The sequence below is a fragment of the Hipposideros armiger genome, unplaced genomic scaffold, assembly GCF_001890085.2.
Source record: "Hipposideros armiger isolate ML-2016 unplaced genomic scaffold, ASM189008v1 scaffold_239, whole genome shotgun sequence".
NCBI classification, from domain to species: Eukaryota; Metazoa; Chordata; class Mammalia; order Chiroptera; family Hipposideridae; genus Hipposideros; species Hipposideros armiger.
This window is the reverse complement of record NW_017731589.1, coordinates 2,494,108-2,513,304: the sequence shown is the minus strand read 5'-3', so window position 1 is coordinate 2,513,304 and position 19,197 is coordinate 2,494,108. Positions and strand designations below refer to the sequence as shown.

The following is a 19,197-nucleotide window of genomic DNA, read 5'->3' as shown; positions in this document are numbered from 1 at the left end:
AGCACTGGATTATAACACAATGTATAAAATACATACCTATGAGTCAATATTAATATAAATAATGACTCACTGAATAAATAAGTGATGGAGAATAGACAAATCTCCCATGCAGAAAGATTCTAAATAATTCATATAGACAGGGTGCTCTCAAGATGGAAATGACCTTCCAACCTTCCACTCCTGAGGGTGGGCTGTGCCTAGTGACTTCTGTCCACACAGTACAGTATGGAAAGAGAAGGAAAGAAACCCTGTACAGAGACACCTGACAGACGTGACCTCCGTCAGGTGACCAGCGGCGACATTGAAACTCACAAGTCATGTGACAGCACGTACCCCGTCATGAAGCAAGGAGAACGGGGCTTTGGCCTGTGGTCTTCCTCCCCAAACCCGTAACTTCAGTCTCATGATGAAAAATCAGAAAAACTGCAACTCAGGAACATGCTACAAGAGACCTGACTGATACTGCTCAAAACACTCGACTCTGGCTCCTATCGAGGTCATTGAAAATGAGGACATTCTGAGAAGTTATCACAAGAACGGTATAAGGCAAGGCACCACGAGGACTGGATGCCACGTGATAAGCTGGATGGGGCCCTGACACAAAAGGATGCCAGGAAACAAACTAGTTACTAGTGACGGGTCAGTATTGGTTGGCTAATTGTGACAAATGTACCATCCTAACCTCAGGGGATAATAATCAGGGAAGTCAGGTTGGAAGTCTCATAAGGCTTCCCTGTTGACACTTTCAGGTGCTGCATCCCAGGACGCAATGCACACATTTGCAGTGACAAAACGGAACAGTTGTTCTCAGTTCCACTCACCCAACATTTACGGCCTTTCGTTTCCCAAACTATAAAGTCTCTTTCAATACGGTAACTTTGACTGCATGGTCCCAGACACACATGTCCCAGGTCCCAGGTCCCACATGATGGAGGATATAAATGCATGAACTAAAAGTTTCAAAAACTCATCTAATTTTAATAGAGTTCCACAGCAAAAAAAAAAAAAAAGAAAAAAAAAAGAAAACATTGATAATATATATTTTCCATTTACTGTTTTTGTCTTTATCACCAAAAGCTACCTACATTTTTAAAGATAAACTTGGATATTTTTAGTTAAGAAAGGCTATTTTTAGAGGTGGTGTTTAATATTCCTTTTCAGAAATACGGTATGGAGGTTTGGGTCTGTAATGATCTGTTGGACCAAAAAAAGAAGAATGAGACAAGAGTAATATTTCATAAAAATTAGGTCCCACAAGTTGATCCTTTGGCTTGTCCTGTTCCTGGCCTCACCCCTCTGCCGCATCACACCTAACTACATTTAAAAAAATAATTATGGAAGCTCTTGGCTTTGGCGGAAAGCAGGGCTCTTGCTCAAATGACCATGTCACATTGCTAGCGCTTTTATAAATGAGAGGCAGCTAAATTTACACTCAAAGTAACATTATACATTAATAAGCGAATTAACAGGTCAGTGATCAGGAAGTCACACACCCAGTTAACAAGCCAGCTCACATCTGTCTCCATGCTTATTTGCTACACAGATACAATATATACATCGGCAGCACAGGCATAAATCTCCTTAAATGCTGGCCTTACAATCCAGTCTCCAGCTAGGCTAAAAATAGCCCCGTTGACAGGGATTTTTGTGTGTCTCCTGAGCCACTGGGGGGCACTGTTTCATAAAATCCTCTGAGCCCTACAGAGGCTTTTCAGACCAAAAATAACAGTGAGTGCAGGTGGAGGGACGACAGCTCTGAATTCATCACTGTTGGTAAGCGGGGCTAATTCAGGAAAACTGGTATTTTACTGTTCATGTCATTAATCCATAAATCAGGGGCGCTGGGTTTTAATCTCAGTCCACAGGGGGCGGGGCGGGGGGAACTGACATGTAAACTCAGCAAATTTATACAAACATCTGAAAGCCTCAGTTTCTTTACCAGAAAACCACACATTTGTGGAATATTTTCACAAAACATAGGATTCTGATCTTAAATGGTGTAGCTACCAGTTTCACAGTTTTCTTGAAACGCTCCTTCGTTGGGGGGTGTTTGTAGTTGGAGGTGACTGGATGCTTTTAGGGGAAGTCCGAATGTGCACGTCCGATTCCAAAGCAAGAGCCGTATTCTTCTACCATCGTGCAGAACGGCCGAGCTCGTGTGTACAAAGTGCTCTCAGCCCAGCGGTCTCATCTGGCCCCAAAAATTACCCGACGGAAGCAGGATCACAGGTCCATGTTACAGACGAAGGCCCAGGTAGCAGGCATGGAACCAAGGCCATGGCCTGGCCTGCCTGTAGGAGCTGCTCAGGGAATATCTGCCAAATCAATACACAAATATAAGGACAAACGCATAGAAGGCAGAGCGTGTACCTTTGCCTACCTGGCTGAGGGAATGCCGCAATTAATAATGGTTGTACCGTATCGAGAAATGTACCTTCAGCTCAACAATTCTCAACTGTCCCTGTCTGAGAAGGGACAGAAGCAGCAGACATAAATGAAATTCTCAGGGGGTCCAGAAAAACACACACGGGCAGAATAACCCATGATCACATCCTGCTGACCAGACAGAAACCCTGGAAGGCGAGTTCAAGTTCCCGATCATGAGCATTAAAGCCTCAATGACTCTCAAACTTTAAAGGACCCTAATGAAAATGTCACACAAGCCTTTGCTGGCATGTTGTCCTTTTCTCTTCCTGCTGCAAAGTGACTATCCTCACACACAGCTGTGATCATGTGGTTCTCATGTTCAGACCCCCCATGCTCAGAGCACCCCAAATGCTCATAGACCCTAGCACAGCATTTAGGGTTTTCCAGTCAGAGCACCACTTATGCATCCAATCAAAGCTTGTGCCACTTGTCCCTCTTCCACTCGGTGTCACGGGGGGGTGATAGCGGGTGACATGGATTAGGTGCCACATGGGTACAGTTCTTTGTTCCTCCACTCAAGCTGTTTTCTGTTGGGGACAGTCTTCTCTCACCCCTCCAGACTTTCTCCCATCTCTTCCTGAAGCTCCAGTCCAAATGTGAAACTTCCTCCTAAACGATTAGTCAAATGTCCTCCACGCTTTGGGGACTCCCTCCCAGTGACCCTTCTCCTGCAGTCACCGTCTACTTGTGCAAAGCCCTGGGCGGCTCCGTCGGCCTCCTCCACTCACACCGGGGCACACTCAGAGTCAGCAACTCGCCAGAGAAAAGATGAGGTGTTTATGTTGGATGTCAGGCACATAACTTTTTACAAGGTAGCTCGGCTCACTTACATAGGTCTGAGTTTATTTTCAGTATTTTTTTTTTGGAAACGAACATGACTTTCAGAATGAATTCCGCCGCTGTCACAGGGGGATGGGGTTATGGATGTAGTTTGTGAAATGCTCCCAGAGAATTTCTGTAGTGGTGTCACGTGGGTAGACTGCCACTGGATTTTTTTTTTTTTTTTTACTATTCCATATATTTCAAGCTTGCAGAGCCAAAAGGCTCCGTATGCTCTAGTTTTACAATTTTCCATCATTGCATGAAAAATCCCAGAGAACAGAGGCTGGGAGGAGAGGCGCCACCAGCTGCCTCCCCCGGGGGGTGGTTTTCACCACGTAGGTGGTGGGTGCTCCTGGCATGTGGTGATGGAGGCCAGGGATGCAGCTAAGTACCCTGCAGGATGTAGGACGTCCCTGTGCAAAAAAATACCCAGTCCAAATGCCACCAGTGCCGAGGCTGAGACACCCTGATCTAGGAGAAGTGGGACTCTTGGGGACATTCTGGGGGCAGTCACACGAGCCATAGAGCGTCTGTCTCGGGTGTCTTGTGTGTGAGGAAAGTAACTTCTTAGTTGGTTAAGCTACTCACATGGGTTCCCATTACCTTCAGTCAAAATGAGTCCAAATAATTCACTCTATTTTCTTTCTTTTTTTTTGAGTTCTCCAGTCCGTCTGACCTGAGTTTTCCGACGGCTCTGCTCTGATCTATGCCAACCACGACAGGCTCACTGAAGTCTCGTGTCAGCGCTGACATTTGCCATAAACTACGTTTTGCACAGGCAGTTGCCTCTGACACCGTTCTCCTCCAGGTCCCTGTACCACCGTTCCCGGACCACAGAACTTCCAGGAGGTAGCTGGTCCTTTCTCTTATCCCCACGAGACAGACACCACAGTCCTCTCCCCGCCACCCCGCTGACCAGGACGCCTCCTGGGACCTCACAGAGCAGGCTGGCTGGCTTCTGGCAGAGAGATAAATGGGGGAGTCCAGTTCCAGGGACAATGTAAGGGGATAAGTAATAGAGAAGAGAAAAAAGCATGCGTAATCGTAATCCTCGGAGATAAATACTGCTAACGCATTGTTTTATTCTCTTCCAGAATCCCCCCCCCCAAGTATATGTGGGAAACGCTGGCCCGTTTTCATGAACCACGGACATATTTAATGTTATTTTGAGGTTTTTCATCAATTCTACATCATGAACACCTTTCTGTGGCTGATGGTCTCCACAGCCCCACCCCCATCTTGAGGATGGAACCACCCACCTCCGTCTCTCTCTGCGTCTCAACTCCAGGTTGAAACCCCTCAGAAGATACACTTCACACTGGAAGGTGCTCTAATTGGACAGGTTCTCCTCGTGTGTTTAGGTTTTTAACCTGTAAAAGGAGAAGCTGCGTTATAAGATCACTGCGTCCTTCTCAGCTCTCCCAGGTCTTGGGCTTTGGTCTATGACGTCAGCTTCATGGTGGGGTGGATTTCACCTCTTCACGTCCAGCACCCAAAACAGTGCCTGGCACACAGTAGGTCCTCCAGACAGTGCTGACAGACTGACTGAATGAATGCACTAGAACGCTGCTTCCTTGAAGATGGGGGACACATTTTCTTTCATCGTCTTTAAGTGTTATCCAGGCTAAACAATAAAAACATCCAAAATTCTTTACCTATAATCACAGCGGGGTGACCAGCCTTGGGCATTTAAAGAAAAGTGGGTGTCAAGTATACATTTCTAAAATTTAAAGTGGTATTGAGGACGATGTGTGGCCTGTTTCCCAGCGTGCTGGGGTGACTGTGACAGCAGGTGGCAGGCCCATCTTGGCTCATGCACGACTAGGGGGGTCATGACAGATGGGGTCCACCTGGATGCTTTCTCATTTTTGTTGAAGAGCCTCCCTCACAGAGACTATAACAGAGCCACAGACTGCATTCCTGCCACGGGTCAAATGGGCGGGACTTTCCTGCTGGGTGTCCCCAGGTATGGGAGTCATTCTCAGTGCTCAGGGGACGTCGGCCGCTGAAGACTCGCCTGCCAGGAAAAACGCTGAAAATTACGGGATAAATATATGATACCTGGTAATGGGATGTTCTCGCAGAGTAAAAACCTTAAATCTCCAGGCTCCCCTATCCCCCTTTTGGGTCAAGTTAATTATATTAAATGAATTCCCGCAGCTTTCATGTTCATCACATCTTCACGTTGCTTTTCAAAAATTAATTCATTCCTTCTGGACGGGAGATTTGCAGGCTCAGATCCTCAGAAAAGGGATTATATTTAGTGCATTTAAGCAGTCCACTTACATTTGTGTTTCTCCTGAAATAAATTAAGTTTTCTGGTGTTTATCCCAGGGAGGAACATATCATAAAAACACATCACGGCCATATGACTAAAAATTAAGATCTATGAAATTTCCAAATCATAAGAGATTCTTCCTTATGAAAATGTAAGACTTTTCCCGGTAAGTCACCTGTTACGAATTATTGTTGGGTCCCCGTGGAGGAGACAGACTCTATTCCAGAGGTGTCTGTTTAATGGTCGTTAACCAGGACCCCAGCACGCAGCCCCTGGGATCCCTGGTAGGGGTACCGCTGGGCCGAGGGCCCAGTGACGTTTCCTCCTCTTCCCGTTCAGCATCCAGGTCCATCCTCGGCTGTGTGTGTGTGACTCACCATCCCTGAGCGGCCTTGCTTAAGCCATCTTTCTGTCCCCCACTGTGCCCTGCAAAGGACTTTGTATGAAGGAAGTGATTCATCAGAACGATGTGAATGTCCTTCTCTTAGCCCCACATCATCCAAGAAATGAAGCAGAGCTGGTCTCACCACTCAGAGACCGCCTGGGTCTCTCTGCTCTGAAAGGTACCCCCTAGAGGGGCCCAACACTCACGTATGGCCTCATCACCTGCCCGTCTCCCAGCATTCCCTGCTTATGACAAACCAACATTCAGGTCAGTCCCTGGATGTGCCACAGGTCTTTTCCTAGCCATCCCCCCCCCGACTGTTAACAACATTCCTACTCCTCCTTTATACCCCCAAACATTTTTACTTGACAAAGCCCCAGCTAGGTTCAAATGTCCCCTTGGCTCAAATGTCCCCCTTGGCACCCTCCCTGAGCTCCCAAGGCAAGACGCTGCCATCCCCTTTACTCTCACTGCGCCCTGTCTGTGTCGTGGGAAAGTCCTCATGGCTCTGCGTCACTTAACTGTCTCAATGTCCCCCCTCCCCAACCCCCAGTCTGCGAGTGCCTAAGGGCAAGGGCTGCACCTTATTTTTCTTTATACCTTTTCCCAATTATTGACTTAAATGAATGAATGAGTGAAACTGACTAATTTGGAGGGGGCAGGACGGTGGAAAAAGCACTGGATTGGGAGTCCTAAGGCCTGGTGTAGACCCTGGATGACTCACTCTCTCCATTTAAGCATCGTGGGAGCTGTGAGGCGGCCTCACACTTGGCTGATCTCACACCCTGCCCACCCTGGAGAGACCCAGCAGCTCCTTATTGGAAAGGGCCTGCGTGGTGGACGGTTGGCTTTTGTGGACCCCCGGCGGACCCTGCTCGCACTGAAGGCCACCCCGTGCTTGCAGCTATGTACAGAAGCTTGTCAGTCACAGTCTGGTCCATGGGCAGTGCCAGTAATGGGGCCTGTTGCCCTTGAGTTCTTTTAACAGTTAAGAGTCACTCCATAATTTGAGAAAGCCGAACAACAAGGCAGCTTAGTGGAGATGAACCACTCCCAGGACTTTCACTCCTTAAAACTAGGAAGACTGCATATCATTAAACCACGCTTTCATTTATGGAAGACGGCTGTCATCATACTATAACTATTTGAATCGCGCTAGGCGTTCCAAAGACAAAGGAAATCCAGCTCAGGACAAAATAAATCCGAACAGCTAAGCTCTGTCTTTTACATCTGTCAGTGACTTCATGGGCTATCAGGCTTCCACTGTTTCACATCAGGTTGAATAACATTTCCCTAGAAACCTCCAATGAGTGAACCTGCCCAGGGGAGGGGTCCCCAGTTCACTGAACCCTGGGAAGTCACAGGTCTATGCTTGCTGATGATATCACAGTACGAACGGAGGATGAGGTTCAGGCATCCTTTTGTGCTCTTGGGCAATGACCTCTGCCCAACCTATAATGCATTCACTAAAGTCACACGTGACCCAAGGTCGGCACGGGGGTTGAAAGCGTTACTGAGGCTGAGCCTCGAGAAGGTGTGGTTTTCCCTCAGACCTGGCTCCTGTGATAGTCCTGGGGGCGTATCCTCGGGTGGAGTGCGTTTTCTGAAAGATCCCATATTGAACCGTGCTCCGACTCCCAGTGATAGGAGAAGTGCTATCTTCTAAAGGAACCTCAGGTTAACCTGCAAACTGGGGGTTCGGCCCCTGGGGACTCCGTCTTGTTTGGGGCCATGATGGCATTCTCGAGCTACCGAGGCTGGAGATAAATCACTTAAAGCTACGACCCCAGAAGGCAAGTCCGACAAGGACACACCAGGAGCAGCTTTGCTAAGGTCGCGAGCAAGCAGCGAGTGGGAGCCGGCCACAGTCTGTGTGGGAACCCAGGTCCCACCCCTCCGTACGCCCAGGACATATCCATGGCAGCTGAAATAAGCATCAAATGACCACGGTCAATGGCATTCATTTAAAATCCGAGCTCCCCAATAAAAGTTAGAGAATGGCCTTGCCTCCCGGTCTGGCTCATTTCCCCCTGTTCATCAAGTTCATGGGTCAGGTGGGTGGAGACAGGTGAGGTAGATGCATTCCTGGTCTTCTTCGAAACTCTGTCCAGTGCTGATTCAAAAGGGGAAGGGAGACAAAGCTTCCGGGCAGACGTGGGGCTCTGAAGGCAGAGGGAGTCGATGGGGAGACTGAGGGAGAAGCTGGGGTTACTTGAGAGTAAGGGTGAGACGGAGCCTCGCTTCGCCTCAGTACGCTGCACCTCTGTGCGTCACTTACTGACGTCCTCGGGGCCTGTCCCCGGGCTTTGGGAAGGTCAGGAAGAAAGGCCTGGAACAGCATAAAGAACCCCAGGGAGCCGCTAATTTAAGGATGTGCAGAGAGTACATTAGCAGACTCTAATTCTCATTCAAGGGAGTGAGGTTTGTTTGTGTAACCTTACTTACCTGGGGATCTTAACTCAACATTACGTTTTTTAAAAACCCACCAATTTGGCTTAAGGATAAACAGTCAACCTAGGCATTTTGTGTTTAGTAAAAACCTATTTTAATGCGAGGCGTGAGTCTATGAGATGAAAGTGGGAAACGAAAACATCCCACGAAAGATGATGGTGTTACGTACGGTGCCGGGTCCCTCTCTGATTTCAGCCCCAAAGGCTCATCCGCACGGGCTCCCAGAGCACAGCCTTCTCTCCCCAGCTCCCCAGAGCATATCCAGGGGCGGGTGGCACATGGGGGTTACCCCACAGCGGGATGCGGGTCTTGTTTTTGGGGACATTTCAACATGACAGCAAGTAAGCGCAGTGACTTCTCCGATGCATTCCTGGTTTCTGCCATACTTCTATCCACTGTCACCAGAGGCGAGCACCAGACCGTGGGCGGGCAGGGTCTGCACGAGTCGGTCCACTACAATTCCTGCCTCAGAACCTGTCAACCCCTAAGGAGCTGGCGTGGATTCAGTGCAAGTCTACCAGCGAAGTGTTACCTTGAAACCAAGAAACACAGCTCGTGTAAGTCCTGCGAAGAATTATCCAGCAACGGTCTTCTTTTCGGGTCTATCTGCATGTTTCTCAGGCATTTGTCTTTGCAGGGCGCAACGGTATTAGGGGAAGGGTTTGGTGCCTGGAGGTGTCCAAGATGGGGCCCAGAAGGTAACGGAAAAAGAAGTCCCACAGTGAAAGCAAGTGAATAACATCTGGTGGGGAACAGAGAGCTCACGCTCCAGCTGGCTGCCCTGCGAGGCCTCAGGAAGCTGTGTGGGACCCTCCCCTTCCAGCCCGGCACTTCTGCTGGGACCCTCAGGACCCCAGACTTCAAGACCGGCCACATGGGGAGTGGGGACAGTATGCACTGGGTGTAGGCAAGGGCCACCTGCTAGGCTGGGGCTGGCTGGTCCCCAGAAGGAAGAAGAAACTGCCCTGGGGACATCATCTTGTCATCACAGACACTTCCAGACTCCCAAGCTTGTAGGGTCCAACCCCACAATGATGAAATCAATGCCCCGTAACTAGTGAACATCAACTTCCCAGTGAACTTCGGGCAAGTGCTCAGAGCCTCAGAAGTATTTCCAGAGCAATCACACAGAGCTTTTAGAAAGAATGGCTCTCCCGCTTGCTGGCTGTGTGGCCCAGGGCCCCATGACGTAACCTCTCTGATCCTCGGGGCCCTTATTGATACCACTGGTGTTAGTGGGAAGCATTCTACTGCCTTTTCATTTCTGGGGTTTGCTCTATTTCCCCCTTAACTTTCGGTGGGAAGAAAGGCCCCGTCTCAGACTTACACCTAGGAGAGGTTAAAAAAACAAACAAACAACGAACTTGCCTGTTGGTTCCTTGCCTTGCCACAGGCAGAGGGCCCAGAAATGGGTCTTTACTTTGGAGAAACTCCTTCGCATGGCTTTTTGGTAGCACCTCAGGCAGGGGCACAGAGGAGGGGCCTGCCAGCACTGCTGAGCTTAGCGGCGTAACAAAGGTGGGTAGACAAGTTGTCCCATTTTCTCTAGAGGATGGGGTGTATAGGAGCCCAGAATACTCAGAGAAGGGGTGAGTCCAGGGTTTGGCCAGAGAAGAGATGCACCATGACCCAGGAGACGTCCAGGCTGGGGCCTGGAGGGGGTGGGCCCAACGCGGTAGACGTGCGCTGGGCCCGCGTGCTGGGGATTTGGATCTCAGAGCCCACAGCCTGATTAGCGTCACAAAACTCCGGGTGCCAACATGTCTCTCAGCGTCCCCTATTTTAACTCTAACTAGATATAAGAGGAGGCACACACACACACACACACACACACACACACACACACACACACACACACACACGGATTCCATAGCAACCATTTGTCAACCAACAGACACAGGAGGGTCTCCTCTTGGAAGGCACTCAGCTTAGACAGCCCAGGGACACAGCTAGGAGGCTGCTCAAAAAAACCCCGAAGCATCAAAGCCGCGCACATGACACCCACACCGAGTCTGACGGTAATGGATTCATCCCCACTGCCCTCTGCCCGAACTCCGTCCTTGTCGGCAGCAGCGGGGACAGTGAGGACGAGTTCAAAGGTTCTGTGACTGAACGGACAGCAGGAAAGAGGCCACACGATTTGGGGACGACCTCCTAGGCACGAAGGGAAAGGGGGGCCAGTGGGAACTCCTCCGAGGCAAGCAGGCCAAGTGGCTTTCAGAAGAGGAAGGTGCGGTGAACGTTTCTAAGCAGCGTCATCTGCCGGGGAGTCACAGCTCTCCTCTCTGACCCTCTTCACCCATTGTAAAAACCTGTCATTACGCAGCTGTGTCCTCGCATTTGGGAGAGTAGACGAGCGATCGTGTCCACGCAAGGAACAAACTGTTGTCATGGGGTGACAATGGTGCAGAGGACGCAGTGTGTGTGTAGGGGTTAGTCTGAGAGGTCAGGAAACAGCCCCAAATGCTGAAAAGGCCACCAGACTTGCCATAGGACACGAGTCACTTTATGGCTCTGGCTGACCCCAGATTTGTGGCTATTGGGGCCACGTGGAAAGGAAGCCATCCCATGTCTCTCACCAGGTGCCTTTGAGTGACTAACTGAAGTAGCCCATGGAGAGGACTTAGGACAGTGTATGTGGCACATTTTGCATGTCATCCACAAGTCACAAGTAACAAATGATGAGTGTGGACAAATCCGGCGTCAGAGCTATCTTCCGATCTATTAGATTCTCTTTAAAGCAGGGAAATAGAATCGGATGTGTATGAGTCATTGTAAGTATCTGCATAACTTCATAAAATGCCAGAGTTACAGCAAATAACCGGCTTATCCTCCCATCGGCCGGACATTCAGCTGCCACCGTGCCCAGTGGCTGCATCTGCCATTCAGTCGGTTGGTCAGTATTAATGGAGACTTTCTAACAGCCAGGCGCTCTGGCCCATGGGGAACTAGGACAGTCACCGCCACGCACTCACGGCCCTGAGGAGATTGCTGCCAAGGGCAAGACAGGGACGTAAACAAGCATCTGAACGTGGAATTAGAGACGCCGAGGGTCCCGGATTGACGGGTCCTGGGGGATTCACTCAATTACGGAGGAGATCAAGTGATTCATTTTTTATTAATTAAGATGGTGATCAATGTTTGAAAAGATGTCAATGATAATTAATTAGCCTCTAGTCGGCTGATATGGTTAAGACGTAGTGGGCTAATTTAATTGAAGCAATAAATGATAATGGCTGTGCTGGCGTGAGGGTCATTCAAGGATGCAGAGTCTAATTGATGGGACTTCCTGATCTGCTTTAAAAAGACCATTGTAGAGAGAGCACCCAGAGGCACTGCACCCTTGGGGTCAGCGAACTGGGACTTGCGTCACTTCCCAGGCTCTCTGCATATGCAGGAACGGAAAATAGAACAAGGTTTGAGTGGGTCCTGGTCTGTGGGTGCTGGGGGGGCAGTGTGCCTGACGTTCCCCGATGTCAGGCGGGTCACCTGCCCGCACTGCGATGGCCACCTCGCTCGTCTGTCCCCCTGGGTAGCTGATCTTCCAGAAAAGTCCCAATAAGCCTTGGAAGTCTGGAACAACCGTATCACATCCTGGAAAATGTCAGCCTCACTGAGGAGGAAAAATTACACGTACACCTCACCCGAGACCCCTTTTTCGAGAAGGCACAATCCATGCCTTTGTGTATACACGTGTGTACACTGCCCCCGGCACAAAAGGGGGGCAAAGCCTGTCCCCACATAGTGCAAACTGGAAATGGGACTGTACCCCAGCGAGCGCCTCCATCTACAAAGATGGAGGCCGTGTTTCCCAGGGGAGCCAGGTACAGGGGTGAAAGATTCAGGACCCGCTTCTCTCTGCTGGGAGGGCGCTGGCCCCGCGGAGCCTGCAGAGACGAGTCCTCATTTCTAAGGTGACAATAAAACTCCCACCCCCCCTGGGGTTTCGTGAAATGAACAGGAGGTGACCGAGGTGTTCAGTGTGGCGACTGTCATTATTTCCGTGACTCGCTCTTAGCGCGTCCGCTGCCACCAAATGCCACTGTCTCCCACGTTACCTCCAGGAAACTAGGAGGAAACTTCTAGGGGATGTAAGCAGATGACGGCGTTAGCTCAGACACTGGGAGTGTGGAAGGCGCATTAGGACTGACAGACGATGCAGACAGGGGGCTGTTGACGGGTCTCAGGCTGCATAAGTGGCCGTGACGGTGTGGGCGGCCTGCGCCAGTCCGGGACATAACTGGCCTCCTAATGCCAGGCAATTGGGGTGCTTTTCTCCTGAAGCAAGGGGTGGGGTCTGGAAAATTATGACCAAAGGAGAGGAAATACAGCGGCGGTTTACACAGCCGTATGCTGTGGTTACACCCCGTCTGCTCCCGAGGGGCTTTGAGGGGGCACCCCCGGAGACATTCTCCACTGCATATTGTACGTAATGCCTTCCTGTGATGACTACCGCGTTTCCACGAAAATAAGACTGGGTCTTATATTAACGTTTGCTCCAACAATCTACATTTATTCATTTGTTCATGTACAAAAAGCTACATTTTTTCAAACAGTCATGTCTGGCTGACGGTCTTAACCGGGGCTTATGTTTGGGGTAGGGCTTATATTACGAGCATCCTGAAAAGTCATGCTAGGGCTTCTTTTCCGGTTAGGTCTTATTTTTGGGGAAACACGTAGTATTATCTCCATCCACACACTGAGCCGCTGAGGAGCATCTGGCTCTTGGAAACCTCTCCTTCCCGCCCATCTCCCTGCAGTTATTGTGGCCACTTGGTGTCGGCTGCACAAATGACGTCCAGGGGACTTGCTCACTCGCCACGATTCTAACACTCAATGGTTTTGATTGAAACATGTGGCCTTCAAAAGGCAGCAGAAATACCCAAACCATTTTACACTTGAATCTCCCCTCTATGTAACCCTGTGAGCTTTATTAAAAAAAAAATCAAAAATATTGTTTTCCAAATAACAGGGCTTCAAGTTGCTTTGAGCCCTGTGTGTTATCTCCAATTTTGTCTGCGGAAACATACATTTTTCCAGGATTGGCCAGCCAGCTGATATTTTCCTACATTCAAAGGAAGCAATTTTCTCCAACATTACCGTCTCTCTCGTGTTGCATGAGGCACAGAGGGCTTTCTGCTCACAAGTGGCTGGATTAATGGAGATGAGCAGAAACAGGCAGAGGTGGAGTTTCTGGAACCACCCACAGGGTCTTCCCCTGCGTTCTGGCTGAAGCTGCCACCAGGCCACAGGGAGGGGCAGAGCGGCTGCGAGGCCAGCAGCATGTACCCTACAGACACCAGGAGGGGACAGCAGGTCCCCTGAAGGGTGCAGGTGCCTCGGCCTGTTCAGAGCACAGCATGGGGCTCATCAGGCCATTTCCAAGGCTGGGTCCAGGCTGCCTTCGTGAGAAGTGACTCCGCAAAAGCAAATATGTGTATCTGCATGTGTCACTCAGGGGCGTGACCAGGAGCTCTGGTGTCAGACCACCTGTGCAGAGGGCCCAGATCCACGGATTCAGAGAAGACTGTCCTGTCATCTATAGGTGCAAAGACAGGAGGGTGGAGAGCGGTGCTATAACGATATGACACCCTCTTTCTACAACCAGCCTTTCCTGCCCCCATTTGGACTGAAACGGGATTCGTAAGAGTGTATTTGCTAGATAAGCTGGTGTGGTGAGGGGAGACCCCAAACCCAAACATGAGTTAGGATGTCCAGACGACCAGCAGGGAACACGTCCCTGGGCCATGGGGCGTTTTCTCCCTGACGCCTTGTCCACCCCCCATCACAAAGCCGCAGAGCGCGAGCTCTCCTAAGCCACTTTCCCTGTGCCTGCTTTGATGCTGCATCACCGGGGTCTCTTCCTGTGCCCTCGGGCCTGTCGGGACCCTTCAGGCCCCTCCTCTCTTCCCCAAGAGCCTCACAGCAGCTCCCCAGTGACACACACTTTCCAGCCTTCTCCGGGTGGCTCTGGGCTCTCTCCTAGCTCCACGCCCAGTTTTCCAGGCTGGAAGCAGGTTTCCACTTAGGTATCGTTTGTTGGCTTCCACCCGGAACTCGTTACCTATTCACAGAACGGACGCCCTGTCAATGGAGTCTCTGCTTTTGCTCACCAGCCTTAGCATCTCCCGTTGTCCCTCACCAGACTCCTTCCCCGTCCCTCCATTTCTGCTGAGCTGGCACATCTTACTCATTCATCAGCCACCAAGGTGTTTAGATCGGTCACCTCGGTTCCCCTCGCGACCGAAACTTTCATACCTGAAGACCCACCAAATGAAGGTACACTTATGTGATGAGATCCTACTGAGACACTGAAATGATAATGGAAATATGGACTGATTCACGTGGAAACGTGTTTATGATCTACATCCTACAATTTCCCCCACTTAATACACTTAGTATTGTCCCATGCTATCGGAAAGGATCAGCACGCACATTCAATGGTGGTTATTTCTAGTTAGTAGAGTTACAGGTGATTTTTATTATCTACTCAAGTTGTGGTGGACTCTGTTTCCTAATTTACTCAAGTAAATACGTAACACGTAGATAATAAAAATGTTTGATACGGCCCTAAGCCTAAGCTGTCGCCATGCCATTCCACTCTTACAACACCTTCCGTTCCACCGGGTCCAGCCCGACTCCTCCGTTTTTCTATAATCTACCCCATTCTCGCGTGCCCACCCATCTCCCAAGAACCTGCCTAACCTGGTCCCACTTTCCTCCCTGGCTCCGCCTTGTCGCATCAGGGCCTTTGCCATGTCTGTGCCATGTCCCCTGCAATGCTTTTCCCTCAGACAGCTCATCTGCCAGATTCTCACAGTCGGGTCTCTGCTTAAAATCATGTCATCAGAAAAGATTCCCAACCGCTCTACGGAGAGTAACCTGCCCCTCAGTTTCCTTACCTTTAAAACGAGGCTGTGTGAGTGTCAGTGAGGACACGTTGCAGAAGAACTAACATGCACATGCCTGGTCTTTTGTAGGTGCTGGGGATACCATGGCAAGTAGACAGACGTGGCTCCCACGTGTGCGGAAGGAAGGACAGACGTGGCGTCCATAATCTGACTTAAGGTACGAAACCCAAGGCTAAGCCCAGGATCCATGAGAACCCAGCACTAGAGGTTCAGGCAGGGCAGGCAAGCCTGCTTGAGGACTGAGGCTTAGAACGACGCCGGAAGGAAAATGACAATTGTAGGGGTGGCAGTGGGGATGGATGACAAGTGAGCAGGGGGGAAGAGAGAAGGTTCTGGGCAGAAGAAACATCCTACGTAAGGAAAAAAGGACGTTCAAGCCGGCTCAGAGTGAGGTAAAACTGGGGACTGGGGAGATGCCCAAGGCTGAGGCAGAAAAGTGAGCAGGAGACTGATGGTGGGGTCCAAGTCCTGGGGGGCTTGTGGGCTGAGACTGTGTCTCATCCTCAGAGCAGCAAGGAGCAGAGGAAGTTCCGCAATGGAGAGACTGGCCAGGGCAGCTTTGCGCAGGACAGGGGAGCCTGAGGTGTCTGCAAGACATCCCAGTGGACACGCGAAGAAGTCAGTCACACACACACACACACACACACACACACACACACACGCACGCACGCACACACACCACTGTACAAGTCCATAGCTCAGAAAAGCATCTGAGCTGGAGGTACAGAACTGAAGCTATAAATAATGGACTATTACTCAGCATCAAAAAGAAGGAAATCCTACCATCTGCAATAGCATGGATGGACCTAGAGGGTGTTATGCTGAGTGAAGTAAGTCAGACAGAGAAAGACAAATGCCGTATGATTTCACTTATATGTGCAATCAAAAAAAAAAAAAGAACAGAACAAAAGAGAAGCAGACTTATAGATACAGAGACCAAACTGATGGTTGCCAGATGGGAGGGGGTTGGGGGGGTTGGGTGGAAAAAGTGAAGGGATTAAGAAGTAGAAATTGGTAGTTACAAAATAGTCATGGGGATGTAAAGTACAGCACAGGGAATAGAGTCAGTAATACTGTAATAACTACATATGGTGCCAGGTAGGGACTAGACTTAGGGGATCACTTCCCAAGGTATATAAATGTCTAATCACTATGTTGTACACCTGACAGTAATATAATATTGTATGTCCACTGCAATTGGAAAATAAATCAAAACCTAAAAAAACAAAAACAAACTAAATAACACTGAAAATTTGACAAAACAGTTAAAAATAAAAGAAACTCATGGATAGATAGTAACTAAAGTTGTGGGAGTAAATGATTGCTGGCGGGGGGTAGTCACTGTGAGAAGAAACGAGAGGTCTGAGGAATTCAGATACCCACAGGCTGGAACCCTAAAAACTCCACTCCAGCCCCTTAAGGGACCCCTCCTCCTTGTATCAGAGCCACTGCCTAAGGGGCCACGGGGGAGGCCTGCCTGCTGTCGCACGTGTCCCCACTCCTGACCCCTCTGAGTGGGCTGTATGCTGATGGTGCCAGGAGCCCAGATGTCTCACCGAGGCTGAGGCGGGCGCTGGGCAGTTTGGAGGCGGAGCCAACCTGAGATCAGACGTCACCCTGAAGCCACAGCACAGGACAGAGGACAAGCTGTCGCCCGGTAGGAGACAGACGGCAAAGGGTCACTGCCAGGTAATGTCTGAGAGTTTGTGAGGCATGAGAAGCCTTTCAGAGGCAGTGTGACAGCAAGAACACAATGCCACTGTGTCACTCAGCAAAACAGAGCGCAGAGAGCACTGAACGAGAGGGCGGGAGACAGGCTTGCAACCGCCGCTGGCCATGGGTTCTGTGGCCTCAGGAAAGTCACTTAACCTCTCTGAGTGTCATTTATTGTAAAAGCCAGGATTTGAACTAGACCTCTAGCACGTTACTTATGCAGGTCCTCTGACCTGAGGATTACTTTTCAAGGGCACCTCAATGAGGCTAAAACTAAGTGCAAACCACATTCCGGAGAAAGCCGGAGAGGTGCTCCGACGAGGTGGCCCCAGAGGGACCAGGCTGCAGAGGACGGGCGAGCGGTCATTTGCATCTTTTCTCCCGAGACTGCCCTCAACAACCATTTCACACCCAACGAGAGAGAATGGATTATGTCCTGAACCAAACAATGCAATTCTTTGTCTTCAGTTCCATTTTGTTTAAAAAAAAATCCATCAAAACAAGAAAAGCAGATTTCATCCAGATTCAAGTTCAAGGGGAAAATGAGTGTGCCTGCCTCTGAGCACTGAGCTGCGCGGGTGCGTTTATCCCAGAAGACTCCATCTCATTCCTCTTGGCGCCTCTATCTAGTGGGGAGTGTGAGCCCACGGAGCAGGACGGGGGACCAGGGGCAGGGTAAGGGAGGCGCTCGGCTGAGTGTCTGCCCGTTCTCGTTGCCTAGCAACATCTGCCATCTCTGTGGGAGGGACAGGACGCAGGGAGATGGCACAGAGGCCGGTCTCTCATGAAGGAGCAGCCCCGTTTGATCAGATACGCGTTTTCTTAGAATGATAACACGACGATTACCACAGCCAGAGCTCTGTGGACCTGTTGCCACAGCCAAGGAGAGAACTGCGAGGCAAACCATGAAAGCCACGCTGTCAACAGAGGAAGGGGTTGCTCGTGCGCCCCCAGGACCCAGCACTCACCACTTATCCACTTAGCCTCGGGGTCGTGAACTTTGAACTCCTCGCTGAAGAGGTCTTCCACTGTGACCTTCTTCTTCTGAGACAGGCTATTGTCTTCCGCTAGAGAGAAAGAGGCAAACGGTTAAACTTGTTGTTTTCTGGTGCAAGACAGAGGACCATAAAACATTCCGACTGCCATCCAGAAATATTACAGTGCAGGTGGGAGACACGGGTCATTCCCACCAACAAAAGCAGCACAACACTCAGTCAGGTTTCCTGGTCTTAACTAAACCATCAGAAACAACGGAGACGGGATTGAGATTCAGACAAATGGCACCATGTCGGCCCCTCCACTGCAAACACACCGACGATCCTATTTCTGAGGCATGGAGGTAAATCACTGTCTCAAGGCTGATCTATGAGCACTCTGGTGGGGAAGTCAGAGAGGGATGAGCCAATGTCTAGAAAGGCTGTCAGCTGTGTTACGGGATCAGGCATTTGTTTGTTAGATGCCGACTGGTGGCAGCATGGTGTGTGCCGGGAATCGAAAGACAACTACCAGTCCTCAGGTGCCAGCTCTCCATACACCTCACTGTCCCGGCTGCCTCCGAGTGGGGCCTCAGAGCGTGCTCAGACGGCGCCGCCCGCCGAACGCCTGCGTGCCCACACCCGGCCTCGCCGTGGCCACCGCGCCTGGGATAAGCCTTCAGGCACAAACGCATATCCATCCCATGAGGACACGTGATGTAACGGCAGCGGCAGGCGACACACCTTGGTAACCTGGCAGCCGTGATCCTGTTTCCCGAGCTTGCGGCTTCCGGGGTCTTAGGTCTGCATCCGACGACACTCTCTGTATTTGAGACAAAACCCACTCATCTCCTTTGCAGAGACGAAGGGCCGTCCGCCCGTCTGACCTATGCTAACAGATTAAACCCAGGAGGGCAGCACATTGAGCCACAGTCACGTCCGTTACGTCGGTGGGAAACTCGTCATCCTGGCCATTTCTGAGGCTCCTCGTCCACCCCGAGAGCTTGTTTACATCCCTGTCCTCTTAACAGAAGGCGGTGAATATCACTGCAGTTTTCTTGAGGACCCCAGTCCTTGTCGCTTCAGCTTTGTGCTGTGCCTCTGTGGGGCCAGCCTCAGTGTGCACGAAGCTGTGTAGGTATGTGCGCCCTGCGTGGGGCGTTTCCGCATCCTGGGTGTTTGGCTGTTCGGTCCATTTGACTCAGTGTCTGGCTGTGGAGCCAGCTTCCAGCTGCC

At 50.4% G+C, this 19,197-nt stretch overlaps 1 protein-coding gene across 4 annotated transcripts in view; it reads right to left on the bottom strand.

Moving 5' to 3' along the window:
* The window catches only part of LOC109389672 (dipeptidyl aminopeptidase-like protein 6), a 624,125-nt gene that overhangs the window by 137,597 nt on the left and 467,331 nt on the right, over nucleotides 1-19,197 (bottom strand). For all 4 annotated transcript variants that reach the window (XM_019655448.1, XM_019655450.1, XM_019655447.1 and 1 more), the window contains exon 3: nucleotides 17,956-18,054. In XM_019655448.1, the coding sequence (XP_019510993.1) occupies nucleotides 17,956-18,054 (99 nt within the window). The remainder of the gene's footprint in view (nucleotides 1-17,955; nucleotides 18,055-19,197) is intronic.